Raw genomic sequence first — 13,892 nt, 5'->3', positions numbered from 1 at the left:
ATCCGCTTTGACGCCCAGCCCTTCGCCAATCTTGTGTTGTCCCTTGACACCCAACTTGATGTCCAACCTTACATTTTTTACTTTTGCCCCCATTCTCCCCCCTTTGCGCTTCCTTAATCTGTCGCCCGGTACCCCCAACTCCTGCGCGGTCCCCCGTCCCATTCAACTGGTAGCTCCAGGCCCCTCACCTGCACAACTCCCATCTGGAAACATCTCTCGCGGTGCTTAGTGCTTCCACCATCATCAGAAAATAGAATAGAAACCTCCCCTCCCTTTCGGCAATTTCAGCAGTGTGATCGGCACATTTCTGAGTAGGGACGTGCAATGGAAACCTTTGGTGACACCAGCGCATTTTGCGAGTGCCCCTAGTCAAACACCTTGTGCGTCATCCTCTTGGAGGAACAACTCTTAGCCGTCTGTGCCACAGACTTGGAGCTGAAAGAAACCGCAATCTTTGGTCAGGTCGTTGGTCACTCCCCATCGAGGGTCCAAGTGCGGGATTGGCTCCACTCCACGCTGCTCATTGGCACAGTGCAGATCAGGGAGGCAGTCCTCATGGGCAAAGGGATCTTAATGGTTTGGCTCACCTCTATGGATGTAGCTCGTGAGTTAGTGGAGAGCTCACCCTATGCCTCCATGAAGGGGATCATTTACATGGTTCCTTGGTGTAGCGGCTTCATAGTGGAGACATTTGCGCTCCATAATAGATTTCTCAAACATCAAGTTACTTTACTTTTCCTCGGACTGGCGGTAGAGTACCGCCAGTTGGTGGAGAACTTTGGACGGCTCTTTGGCACAGTTCTTCCTGCCTCCTTCGCAGATGCGGTGACAACTGCAGGAGTCTCACAGGTACGAGTGGCTTTGAAAGACACAAAGAGTATACCAAAGTTCATGGAGATTGAGGCAGGAGGTCACTCCTTTAGGCAGCAGGTCATTGTAACTGGGCAACTAGGGTAGTGCCTGCGCTGCCGTGACTTTGGGCATCAGATAGCAAATTGCACTCATTTCAGAGCCAAGGCGGCTCCGCCGACAGACCCGTAGGTGGACACTGATGGCTTCACATAGGTCTAGAGACGGCAGAGAGGGAGACGGTAGGGGGGTTGCAGCTAGCTCCTCAAACACAGTCTCAGTAGCAGGGAGCAAGAGGGCAAGCGACGCCCCCCCGACGGCAGAGTACTCCATAGCTCCCCCTACCCGCCCCACTCGGCAGGATCGCAGCCCCCACATCCACTACATGCGCCACAGACTACCTCATCGAAGATCCCACAACCCCCACACCCATCCCCCGCCCCCCCACCTCCCATGGATCCCCCACTGACCTTGGCTCATAGCCCCCCCCACACGTGCCACATACCTCTGACCACCCAACCATCCCTCGATCTTCTTCCCCCCTCCCTCCTCCCCTGCCAAGTACCCCCCCTGATCCATACCTAGTACAGGTGATTTCCCCTAGACCCACCCCCTCTCTTCCCACATGAAGTGATGAGCCACACACACCTACATCCTCCTCGCACTAGCAGTCTTGCCCTCCCCACACAACCACCAGCTCATTTGCCTTTGCGGCCCATCACACTTTCCGGAGAAAGGCACAGCTGTTACCATAGGAGTTCTTCCGCAGTGGCCTGTGGTCCTACGTGAGAGTTGCGGAGCGCAGAGAGTTCCCACTATCTCCCATCTTCGTGGTTCGTAAGTCAAGGAGGGGCAAGGTCCATCTACTAGTACCACTGGATGGACCAAACTACGCTTTTTTCTTTTAGTCCTCCCACTTAGGGGATTGGATGACGATAGAGATAGAGGAGGAGGTGAAGTGTCAGATAGCGGACCACATCTCCTAGTGGATGGGAGAAGAAGGACTAGCAGTGTTTTCACAGCAGTGGCCAGGTTACATAATGGATATTAACTAGTGGGTTGGTGCCGAGGTTCCATACTTGAGCATTATCTTTCGAGCCCCTCCACAGTGGAGAGCTCCGGTGGATGTGATTGAGTGGCCCCTGGCACAAGCGACCCGTTTCTACTAGTATACAGAGTCACGACTCTCGGCATGGCTGATAGATGCATTGGTAGTACCACTTGGAGCATCTATCACCCCTATGGTCCTCGATCGAGGGCCACCATGGGAGACTGGTGTAGGCCGTCCAGGCGTGTGGCAAAGCATACTTGCATGCCCCATAGCTCTTCCTCATTAGCAGCTTCCACACCGAACAGATGCCTGTTCGATCAGTCAGAGTTTTCCCCATGAGCTTGCACCTTGCATCCTAGAATGTGAATAGTCTCCACTACAGTGGGGCATGTGGTTCCAGGAAGTTGATTGTTCGGCAGGAGTTGCAGCCAGCCCTTGCGGGATGGATAGACATCCTACTTCTACAAGAGCACATGCTCACCCCGGCACAGGCCCATCAGGTAGGGAAGGTTCTCCCATGCAGGTCACACACCTACTGGGAGTACGCCATTGGTGCCCACGACAAGAGTGGAGGTGTATGCACCTCTATTGGCCCGAGCCTTACCGCCTGCGTACGAGATCATGGGGTGATTGTGGCAAGGAGGGTTCTATGGGTCAAGTTGGATATTGGGGACTCGTGCCTCAGAATCCTCAATGTCTACGCCCCCACTGAGATCAGGGCACGTAGCAGGTTTTGGGTGGAGATTGTAGCAGGACTCCCAGAGGTGGATTCCTCGATTGTTGGAGGAGACTTCAACAACCTGGAGGCCTTAGAGGACCAGCAAGGTAGAGACAGAAACTACTAGGGCATGGCTGTGGAGGAGTAGGAGGCATGGGAGGTCTTCCTACTGGCAGTAGGAGCTCGCGATGCTTGGAGAGACTCAGCTTTCCATAGGAGGGATAGGTCGTTGGACTTCTTGTGGGGATACAGGCGGCTAGGCGGAATCTTGCTAGAGTAGTTGGATAGGTTTTACATGGGAGAGTGGGGATGCACTCGTAGAGGCCAGATAGGGCAGTTGGCTGGCACCACTTTGTCCGATCACTATGGGAGGATTTGCTCTAGCCCAAACGAGGTAATGGAGATTTCCACTGATTACTACAAATGCCTTTTCTTGCAAGAGACAGCCTCAGCCAGAGGACAATGTTGTAGACAGCAGGTCTGGGATCATATCCCGTCCCTCGTCACAGAGGAGATGGGATGCTCCCTCCTAGCCCCCTTCACAAAGAAGGAATTAGAGGAGGCTTTCCACACACAGGACGGGTAGAAATGCCCGGGAGAGGATGGCCTATCGAAGGCCTTCTTTACCACCTTTTGGGAGGTAGTGAAGGACCCCTTACTACTGGCTTTCTAGGAGATTTTCAGCTCAGGTCGTATGACAGGGAGTTTATCGGCAGGTCTTATTAGTCTCCTCCCCAAAGGGGAGACCGGTTGGAGCTATCCCAGTGGAGACCGATCACCCTGTTGCCAGTGGTCTAAAAGGCACTGGCAAAGATGATTGGTAGGTGACTCCGCCCTGTGCTTCCAGACATCATCCATGACACACAGACAGGCTTTGTCCAGGATAGGAGCATCCTAGATAATGTCTTTACCTTCTTTGAGGCATCCTAGACAATGTCCTGTGTTGTTTAGCTTCGCCGCCTAGTTCGGAATTTCCTATGGGCCAGGTCGGACGGTTCCAAAGACTCTTGGGCCAAGGTGACGTGGGCGACCATCAGCCGACATCGGTCAAATGGAGGGCTTGGGATCATTGACCCAGAGTATCAGAGTATGGCCCTTTTGGGCAAGCTTGTAGTCCGCAGTCTCACACCAGGAGGGCAAACCTGGAAGGTCCTACTGCAAAAGGGTCTCCAAGAGTGCAGACCGAGGCTTGGCGGGGATTGGAGATCGTCCTTGACATGGATCTTCACGATGGCCCAGATCACGCCGCCTAGATCCCCCTTCCTACGCAGCTTACTTTGTGTGTGGTAGGGCCTCTGTAGGGCCCTAATTCAGAACCCCTCAGGTTGCCAAGAGGAGATAGACCATTAGTCAGTGATCTGGAACCCCTAGGTCAGAGATCCCGGGGGGGCCCGGGGGGGGGGGGGGGGGGTGTGGGGTCACAGATCGGTGAGCTCACCAAACTTACCGAGTCCACAATACAATGCAATCAGCAAATTGTAAGTGTAGACATCTGGCCTACAACCCAATCTTTGCATGGACTTGTAAAGTAAAATAGCGTCTTCTGGACACTCTGTTTGACAAAACCCAGATATCAGAGAGTTGCAAATGTAAACATCGGGACTAAATCCTTAGGAGATTATGGTAGAGACTATCCCAGGGATTATTTCACCTCAATCCTAAGATTAGCAGAGGGACAAATTGGATATCACTCTAGTGGAGACCAATCACTTTTCTAGGATTTTTCTGTGGCAAAGGGAGCTAGTCTCAGTTCCTCACCTGTGATGCCAATTAGTATTCGCTCTAATTAGATAGGATCTGGATTCCTAAAGGATTTCTTATTAGATGGGAATCTGGATTCATGAAGAAGCGGAGCATCCTTGATAATATCTTCACCTTTTTGGAGATCATGAGCTTAGAGCCACGAGGCAAGACCTTGTTGTATTGCTCCACTCCAAGGCCTATGACAGATTTTACAAGGGATTCTTGAAGGGTATGATGTTGAGGATGGCTTTCTAGAGCATGGAAGCAGAGATGTTTGAGCTCTTTACTTTTCAGCACACATGCAGAGTTACAGAGATTAACATGCAGAGATTGGTTAGATCAAGTTGTCCGCTAGCATCCTTTTCCTATGGCAGAGCCCATGAGCTCTTCCTTTGCAGCGATACAGATGGAGAGGTATCAGGGGGATTAGGTTGTCTATCCCTAACCATGATCAGATCTTAGAGTAGAGTTTGCAAATAGTGCAATCATTTACTTGGATGGTGATGAGTGCCACTTTAGGGCCTTTGTAACAGCCATGCTTAGCTTCAGGTGCCCTCATCAACTGGCACAGGTATTGTGGATTTTGAATTGGTCATATACAACAGCCAGATTGGAAATCTCACTAGTCTTTCAGTTGGGTTCGTTATGGAACCTTGGTGAGATGTCTGGGCTGCCATGTGCCAATAAGGCATTACTTCAGGCAACAATTGGTTCATATTCTGTTGAGAATGGCACAAGCTTTATAATGGAATACAACCAAACTCTCTTTTGCAGGGGACTAGTGGTGGCAAAACAAATTCTTTTGGCACCATGTCATACATCCATTCTTGCTAGGACCTCTCTAGATCCTACATTGGCCAAGCAATTTGTCTCATCCTGAACTTGATTTTGTTTGGAGGAGATGGCAGCCCAGCTAGACTAAAGGTAGCTTAAGATGTCATCATTCAGTTGAGACTCAAATGCGGGCTTGGGATCATTGATCCAGTTTTTAGAGTTGCCATGGAAGAAGCCTGCACTACTACTACTACCAGAAGTGGTGCAGAATCCAGATTTTGGGCTTATTAGAGGACACATCTACAAATATTTAAGTGGGATCAGGGAAAACTCTCCCAGCCCTAGATGTCCCGTTTTTCAATTACCACTACCAGTCTAGGAAAAAGGATATCGATGAGCAAGATCAATACAATTCCAACAGCCATCTAGCATTGGTTTAGACATGGGATCTTTCATTTCTGACTGAGTTTTGGAGATTGGAGTATAGCTTTAGCCCCAAGAAGTTTCCTCTCTTCTTGTAGCTTGTCGACATAGGAATCTAGCAGTAGTAGAGACCAATTGCTTGTTAGATATTTGCGGCAACTGAGGAGACACACAGGCACTGCATTTGGATTCCCCAGGGCTCAAGGTCTTTGGGGAGTCCTAAGACTGAGATTCCACTTTCTTCCACCTAGGAGCTCCCACATGATGTGGTATATTGCAGTTAACCTGAGTGGTTATTCCATTGACATTCTACACGCTTCCTCTGAGCAGAGAGCCAAAAAGATGTCATTTCCCTTGATTCCTTTATATTATTGTATTTTGACAATATGGGATCTTGTACTTTGTGATTTTACTTAGTGATAAGTTTCACATAGGTGCTTTTAATAGAATGTTCTCTTCATGGGGCTTAAAAAGAAGAAAAAAGACATAGAAATGCTGTATACGGGAGGTGTTAAGTGGTGATATAGACCTAGCATATGTGAGGACAGATGAACAGTCTTTCCAAAGCAGACATAAAGAAAGGTATCAGTTCTCAAGGACAGGAGTTGGGATGTATCTTGTGGAAGGTGTTGAAAAAGAAGCTCATTGTAACTGCTTACACATTGGTTCTCCTTCTGAGTTCTGCTCATGTTAGTGTTTCTCAAGCTTTGTAAAAGCCATGTTGATCATAGAGCCAAGATACAAGCCTCTTAGTTCAGACCGGTCCATTAATGTACTTTTAAGCTCGGTCTATGGGAACCTGCAGTAACCAATTTGAATGTTGTTGATCTTTAGAGCGGTCACAAATGGTATTTTGGGCTGGTCACCATGCTGAAGCTGATTGCTGACCTAATGAAACCTATTGGTCAGCTACCCTAAACCCATAACTGCCATCCATAACCCCTACTGCTGCTCGTGAACCCTGCAGTCGCATGCTTGCAAAATCATCCACATGGAGGCAGACACCCCACCCTTTCCCTCTGCAGGTCTTAAGGAGGGAGCCCCTACATGGCATTACACCCTATGAGGAGGCTAGTTGTAACTATTCTCCATTAAAATAGTTATCATAGTCCATCCACCATAGCTGCTGTTGTCCATTGCTTTTAATTCAAAAAGGCGAGAAAAATTTTGATCCTGTTAAAAATCAGTGTGTAAGTGTAGTAGTTGTATCTTAATCATGAGTGATGCAATGTAGTAAGTATCCTTCTGATGAACAGGGAGCTTAATAAAGCCTTTTGTGGGTTCCTTGAGCATACTAGATCCCTTACGAGCCGATGGAAACATGTAAGATTTTGATCAGATTCAGAGTTACAGGTACCTACGTATATGCTTGAGAGAAGCAATTATATGTTTGTTCTTAGCAGGTCTTCTCTATTAAGTATCACAAGTTTTAGCATCCCTGGTCATTATAAAGTTGTAGTACACAATTCCTTGGGAGCCTGTGCAGGTGGTGGGTACATCACAAGATATGGATTCAGAACAATATAAAAACCTTCTGAGTGTTGAGCTGGAGTTGAAAAATGCTTGTCAAGCCATAAAGGGAAAATATGGGGTCTCACATGAAATAAACTCATCCCTCACTGAGAAATCCACACTGGGAATAGCCACTGGAAATTGGGGCTGTGGAGCATTTGGTGGTGATGTTGAGCTGAAGAGCATGCTGCAATGGATGGCTTCCTCTCAGGTAGATCAACATGATGTTTTTGATAAGCTCAAATCCATATCTAGGTTTAATATTCCTAAGCCTAGAAGCCATTGCATGTTACATTGTTCCATTACTCCTTCCAGACGATGGCATATACCAGATCATGGATTCTAAGGAGATTCAAAGTATAGGTTATCTTATGCATTTCTCCATACTATTTTGAAGGGACTTATAAACCAAAGTGATTTATTTTGAAAGATGGTTCTTTTGAATAGTTTTGTATTATTCATGTGACCTTTTTAACGGTAGATTTGGCCAAAATATTCCTGACCTTTGAGAAGCATGTATCAGGTCCATTTTTATTGTACACACACTCTTGGCCATGCATACATTTGAAAATATGAAGAATGTCTGGCCCAAACATACTTGACCTTTTTGGGCCTTAAGAAATGTTATGCCTAAAAGAGTGTACATTTTCTTTCTCCAGGAAATGAAAATCCTCTTAAATAGCACCTATGTGATAATCTCCACCAGCATAAGCATGTGAAGTATGGAATTCGTCTACAAAAGAGAATACACCAAAATAATTGGATCATTCCGGCTGTCTGCTTACAGGGGATATCCAAGCCAATGCTAGTGGAATAACCCCACTTGCACTCCGCAATGGCAACCATGTGTGCAATCCCTTAAAAAAAAGGTCTCAGACTCCCAAGTAAGAAGGGCTATCACTTATTGGTTATTTGATCTGAATCACCTGCAGCTTGCTGCATCTACCTCCACTAAGAAGAGAGTTTTTTTCCAAACAAAAGAAATTTCAGTTAATAGCGGCTTAAGAAAAATCTTCTTCAAGGTAAAATATAAAGTACAAAATAGCTATATAAAGGACTACAGAATACATCAGAAGTACAAGGTCTGAGTAAACCACCACAGCCAGCAGGCTGTAATGCAAGACCATGTGTAATGGAAGAAGGTGCCACAATCTCAAGTACAAGTAAAAAGATCTCTCTGTGCTCCTATCCTCAAGTCATGGTACAGTCGCTCCCATCTCTTGTGGAGTGTGGAAAGACCAAGGCATCTCTGGTCCTCGTACTCCATGACGCGACGAAGGGGTCCAAATCCATCACGGAAGAGACAGTGGTACCGTCCTCGTATGTCATAGTATACTATGCATCTGCATATGTAGTGCTCCTCCGTCTCAGGCTCTCGACCACAAAGCTGGCAAGTCCTATCCTGTGCTAGGGTATCTATCCATCTGCCTGTCTCCATCTGAAGCCTATGTGAGGAGGTGGAAATCTGTCCGATAGCAACCTGTACGCTATGGGAGAGATGGGTGTCCATATATGCTGGCCAAATAGTGAAACCATCATTAGAGAGACACAAGAAATGACTCCTGTAGAACTCCATCCTCAATCCTAGAGGGAGTGGTGGATGGATCCATGTCCTTGCTATCTCAATCCTCAAGATATCAGCTCTGATCACCTGGTTCAACTCTGATCGGCTGAGAGAAAGTGTAGGGCAGCCAAGGCTATAATCCAAAGGTGGAAGACGGTCAATATCCAAACCATGTAGGCTCATCCAAATAGCCATTTGTGAAAACCAATAGTTCTTCTCACCTACTGCTGCTAGTTGTCTAGATGAGGTTAGTGCCAATCTAGAGTATCTATGGCGTGGAAGTTCCCATAGTCTGTGCTAAAAGATCACTACCCTGAAGAGCGCCTCCGTAACTATAGGTGTTGCCCCTAGCTCTGCTCTGACAATGGGATGTGAGGTGGAGGGCTTACTCCTAATCATGCATGCTATTATCATGATCAATGGCCTTTCCATACTATCCCAACCATCATAATAATCCCTCTCTACTCCAATTCGAAGTGAGTGGGCTAAGACGCCTGTGGTACAAGCTACAACCCCATACCTCTGCTCCATATAGTAATGTAGGTGTGACTAGGGTCTCACACAACTAGAGTTTGGTGCGGGGCTCCTAGAACTGTATGTGAGCACATTGACTCAATCCCCCTACCCATAATGTAAAATCTCAGCTCCGCGGCCTTCTAAAATGTTATTAAACTTGGTAACTAATCCTATCGATATTGGGAGGGTCACGATTTAATCAGCTCTATCCGACTTATCGGATCCAGCCAGCCATGGACATTTGATTGTTAGGATCAAAGCCTTCCACTTTCCTCGATTGGGTTTGCTTTAGTTTTCTAATTAGCAAAGTATACTTCCACACTGTTTGAACAAAAAAAAAAACAGCTTCTTTTTATTACTCAGTTAAACTAGGTTCGTTAAACTCAATCTTTAGCACATAACAAACACTTCAAAAATTAAATACTTTATTTCATAATAACAACAGATCCATCACTCCGCAAAGTGATACAAAACTGTCTTTCTGCAAAAAAGACATTGTCCAGCCTAGGATAGGACCTTCCAATCTCATAGGATTGGGTTGTATGTGATCACACTCCGTCTGCGGTCAACAGGGAATTTACTAGCTTAGAGCCCCTCTAAGCTTCTCTTAGCCGCAAGAGCCATCCTACATTGCAAGGGAACTTATCACTCAGCCCTTTGCCCTCTAAGGTGCTTGAGCGATCAAAAACCAAAAACATCTACCTTCCTTGAGAGCATAGGATCCCCACCCGCACGTGAGTTTTTCCACACTCGGCAGAGTGTTAGGGAGCATTTGGTTAGGGACCCCAACGTCCCGAACCACCACAATCCACAACTCGTCCGGATGATTATCTCCGTTCAGCCATCCATTGTGATTACGGGTTATGGCCGTAACCTCAGTTTGTTATGAAATAACTGGTTCTTTGGGTTGAATGGATTCGGGGGTAACTTCCGCTTGTACTTCAGCAACGACTACTTCCTTGCATTGGGGAGCTCTCCAAGCATGATCTTGCTTAGCATCTCAACGTCTCTTGGGAGCCATAGAAGAAGCTTGATGGATTTGAGCAACGCTTTTGCGTAGGTGCGAAGAGAGAGAGGCTCGGTTGATTGCAGCAGAGCTTTGTCGCATTAACAATAGAGAGAATTTTGCATGGGTTGTTTTTTTTTCGTAACCTGACGCTTTATCCCTGTTTATATAGTAATCGGAGGGGGGGGGGGGGGGGTAAAAGAGAGAACGCTTGCTTTTAGCATTTTCGATGATATTATCGATGATTTCAGATAATAGGAGGCTCCATTTTTGTAGAATGGAGATAAAGATAATAAATTATGAATATATGGCAAGCACCGTGTGTCGTGTGTCAAGCAGGCATCACTCCAAGGCTCACGACCAAGGCATAGACCTTGGCATCATGGCCTCGGCATACTTGGCAAAAAGCTACGAAGGCTTCGTTGACGCCGTTGGCTACATGCGAGAAGCTCCCACTAGCTTGTAGGAAAAGCTTCTTGGGAGGTCATTCATCCCAATAGTGTCATCATGCAAGTGCACATAACTGCCAAGTGACTATCCACTAGGCTAGTTGTTTTTGTTATTCTATACTATAAACATAGTTTTAATAAACTTGTCTTAGGAGGGTTTCCCAAGCCTTCCTTCCATGAACTGGCATATAATACCTCATTAATAATAACAATCATCTTCATAGTTAGAGCTAGTTCTAAAAATGTGCAATCTTTACCATTTTGCTTTTAACATAAATCAATTTTTTGGAATGTATACGCACATTGTTTATTAAAATAAACTAAGTAATGGGGACATTACATTTTTTCCTTCTTAGAGAAATCGAGATGTCCTCATCTCGAGAGAAATTGGGGGTATTTTTTCATAAGGGTAGCCTTATCGATTCAAGTGGCATTCTCTTCAGGATAATCCTACCATTATACTAGGTGTTCTCTTAGAATTCTATTTCTTAGAGGTTTCTTCCTTGTATCTAGAATCTTTTCGGGTTGCATTTTCAAAACTCCTTGGGCATGCATGACTATTGTTCGTCATTAAGCACACGATCGGGGTTTGGTACATAACGTTTTAGTAGGCTTACATGAAATACATTGTGAATCTTGAGATAGGGTGGCAATTTAAGCTTGTAGGCTTATCTTCCCATTACTTTCATTACTTCATATGGTCCACAGTACCTTGGACTAAGCTTTTTGTATTTCCCCAAGGATGATAAGCTCTTTTCGGGCCTTACCCTTAGAAAAACCATGTCACCTTCCTTAAATGTTCTTATGGATCTTTCAAGACCTGTATAGGACTTTTGCCAATCTTGAGCAATTTGAACGTCATGTCAGATCAATTGGATTTGTGTGTCCATCTCTTCAAGCATAGCCTTAGAAGCCTCTACCTTGAGAGTGGAATCTGAGAAGTTTAGAGATGTACAACATTCTTGCCCATACAAGGCTTGAAATGGCGACATCTTGATTGTTTGTTGAAAGGCAATGTTATAAGCAAACTCTACCTAAGATAGATATTTAATCCACCATCTCGGTTCTTTGCCACAATAAGACCTTAGAATATCTTCAATGATCTAGTTCACCCTCTCAGTTTGGCTATCAGTTTGAGAGTGATAAGCAGTACTGAAGCATAGTTGTGTTCCAATTGCTTGAAATAGGCAAGTCCAAAACTTAGAGGTGAACCTGGAGTCTCGGTCACTGACTATGCTCTTTGGCAATCCATGTAACCTAAATACTTATTTGATAAAGACTCGAGCAATGTCAAATGACTTATAGATTGTTTTGACTGGGATCAAGTGTGTAACTTTTGTTAATCTATCAACCACTACCATGATCAAATCATATCCACCACCAGCAGTAGGTAATCCAACAACAAAGTCCATACTTATTAACTCCCATTTCATTTGTGGAATGTCCAAGGGTTGTAACTCTCCAGGCATCTTGATCCTTTTTGCCTTGACTCTTTGACAAGTCAAGCACTGAGTTACATACTTTAATACATCTCTTTTCAATCCTGGTCAGTGATAGCTCTTACAAACTGCATTGAGTGTCTTGGTATACCCCGGATGTCCTGCAATGGGACTGTCATGTGCTTTTCATAAGACCTTGGCCTTCACTTCTGGTCCTTTTGGGACACAAAGGGGATCATGGTAATATAAACAACCATTGCTAGCACCATAATCCTTAATCTTACACATTTCTTTGTCAAAGCTTCCTCCTTGAAGTATCTTAGCCATGAGTCCTTCATATTAGCTTGGTATAGAAGCTCCCAAGTATAGGGTTATCAGGTATGGATATAGTTCTTAAGCTTCGAAGTTCGATAATGCTATTAAGAAAGGCTTTTTGGCTTAAGGCATCTACAACAGCGTTCTCCTTCCCTAGACGATGTTTGATTTCAAAATCAAACTCTTGAAGTATCTCTATCCATCTTCTTTGCCTCATGTTTAGTTTAGCTTGGGTGAAGATTCACTTGAGACTTTTATGATCTGTCACTAAAGTGAATTTCCTTCCCAATAGATGTGTCTCCATAGTTTCAAGGCGTGGATTACTGCGAGTAACTCAAGGTCATGAGTGGCATAGTTGGACTCGTAGGGCTTCAATTTTCTGGAAGTATAGGCCATTGGTCTTCCTTCTTGTACTAGCACCCCACCGATTGCAAGTTCACTTGCATCAGTGATCACCTCAAATGGTAGACTGAAGTCAGGGAGTTTTAGTATAAGTGCAGTGGTTACAGCTTCTTTAAGCTTATCAAAGCTTTCTTGATGCTCAATGATCCAAATGATTACTGTGTTTTTCTTCAAAAGTTTTATCAAGGGTGCAGCAATGAGGGAATAATCTTTGATGAAGATTCGGTACCATCCTGTTGGTACCAAAATTCCTTAGATTTCTTATACTGTCTTAGTATTGGCCATTCTAGGATATCTTTTACTTTGGCAAGGTCTAATGAGATTCCATTAGCGGAAACAATGTATCCAAGATATTCAATTATATCAGTGAGAAATATGCATTACTCATCTTAGCATAGAGCTGATTTTCACAAAGTGTTACTAGGGCGATCTTTAAGTGACCATGTTACTCTATTGGTTTGGAGTACACTAGTATATCGTCAAAGAATACTAGCACAATATCATCTAGATATGGTCGAAAGATATCTTGCATTAGATGATTAAATGTGGCTGGGGCATTAGTCAATCTGAATGGCATAACAAAAAATTCATAATGACCATACCTAGTACTAAAGACAGTCTTTGGGATATCTTGTTCCTTGATTCGCATTTGATAGTATCCAGACCTTAGATCAATCTTGGAAAAAACCTTGGCTCCGTGTAGGCGATCTAAAAGTTTATCTATCCTGGGTATGGGGTACTTGTTCTTGAGCGTAACCTGGTTTAGTCCTCTGAAGTTAACGCAGAGTCTAAGTGTTCCATCCTTCTTTTTCTAGAAGAAGACAGGCACTCCCTAAGGTGAATTACTTAGGCAGATAAATCCTTGCTCTATCAGTTGCCTTGGTTGCTCATTAAGCTCAATAGCTTTAAGAATAGACATTTTGTACAGTCATTTTGATACTGGTTCGCAGCTCCAGGAACCAATTCTATTTCATGATCAACCTCACGATTTGGAGGCAATTGAGTCAGTTCTTCTGGAAAGACATCCTCGAAGTCATTGATCCAAGAAGATAGAGTGCCTTCATTAGTCTTTTCAAACTTATTCAACCGAATCATGTAGATTGGTTAACCTTGCTTCAATCCTTTCTTGAG

At 44.9% G+C, this 13,892-nt stretch overlaps 1 protein-coding gene across 4 annotated transcripts in view; it reads left to right on the top strand.

The window, feature by feature from the left end:
- Positions 1–13,892, top strand: part of LOC148038240 (poly(ADP-ribose) glycohydrolase 1-like) — a 165,747-nt gene that overhangs the window by 117,654 nt on the left and 34,201 nt on the right. For 2 of the 4 annotated variants that reach the window (XM_087670235.1, XM_087670242.1), the window contains 2 exons: positions 6,815–6,881; positions 7,045–7,281. The exons of 1 other annotated variant lie outside the window; for it this stretch is intronic. In XM_087670235.1, the coding sequence (XP_087526361.1) occupies positions 6,815–6,881; positions 7,045–7,281 (304 nt within the window). The remainder of the gene's footprint in view (positions 1–6,814; positions 6,882–7,044; positions 7,282–13,892) is intronic. One more of the 4 variants, XM_087670251.1, reaches the window with a different exon arrangement.

This window comes from Lygodium microphyllum, chromosome 3 (genome assembly GCF_053477565.2).
Source record: "Lygodium microphyllum isolate KBCC chromosome 3, Lygodium_microphyllum_v1.1.10, whole genome shotgun sequence".
NCBI lineage: Eukaryota > Viridiplantae > Streptophyta > Polypodiopsida > Schizaeales > Lygodiaceae > Lygodium > Lygodium microphyllum.
This window is presented reverse-complemented; position numbering and strand designations above follow the sequence as displayed.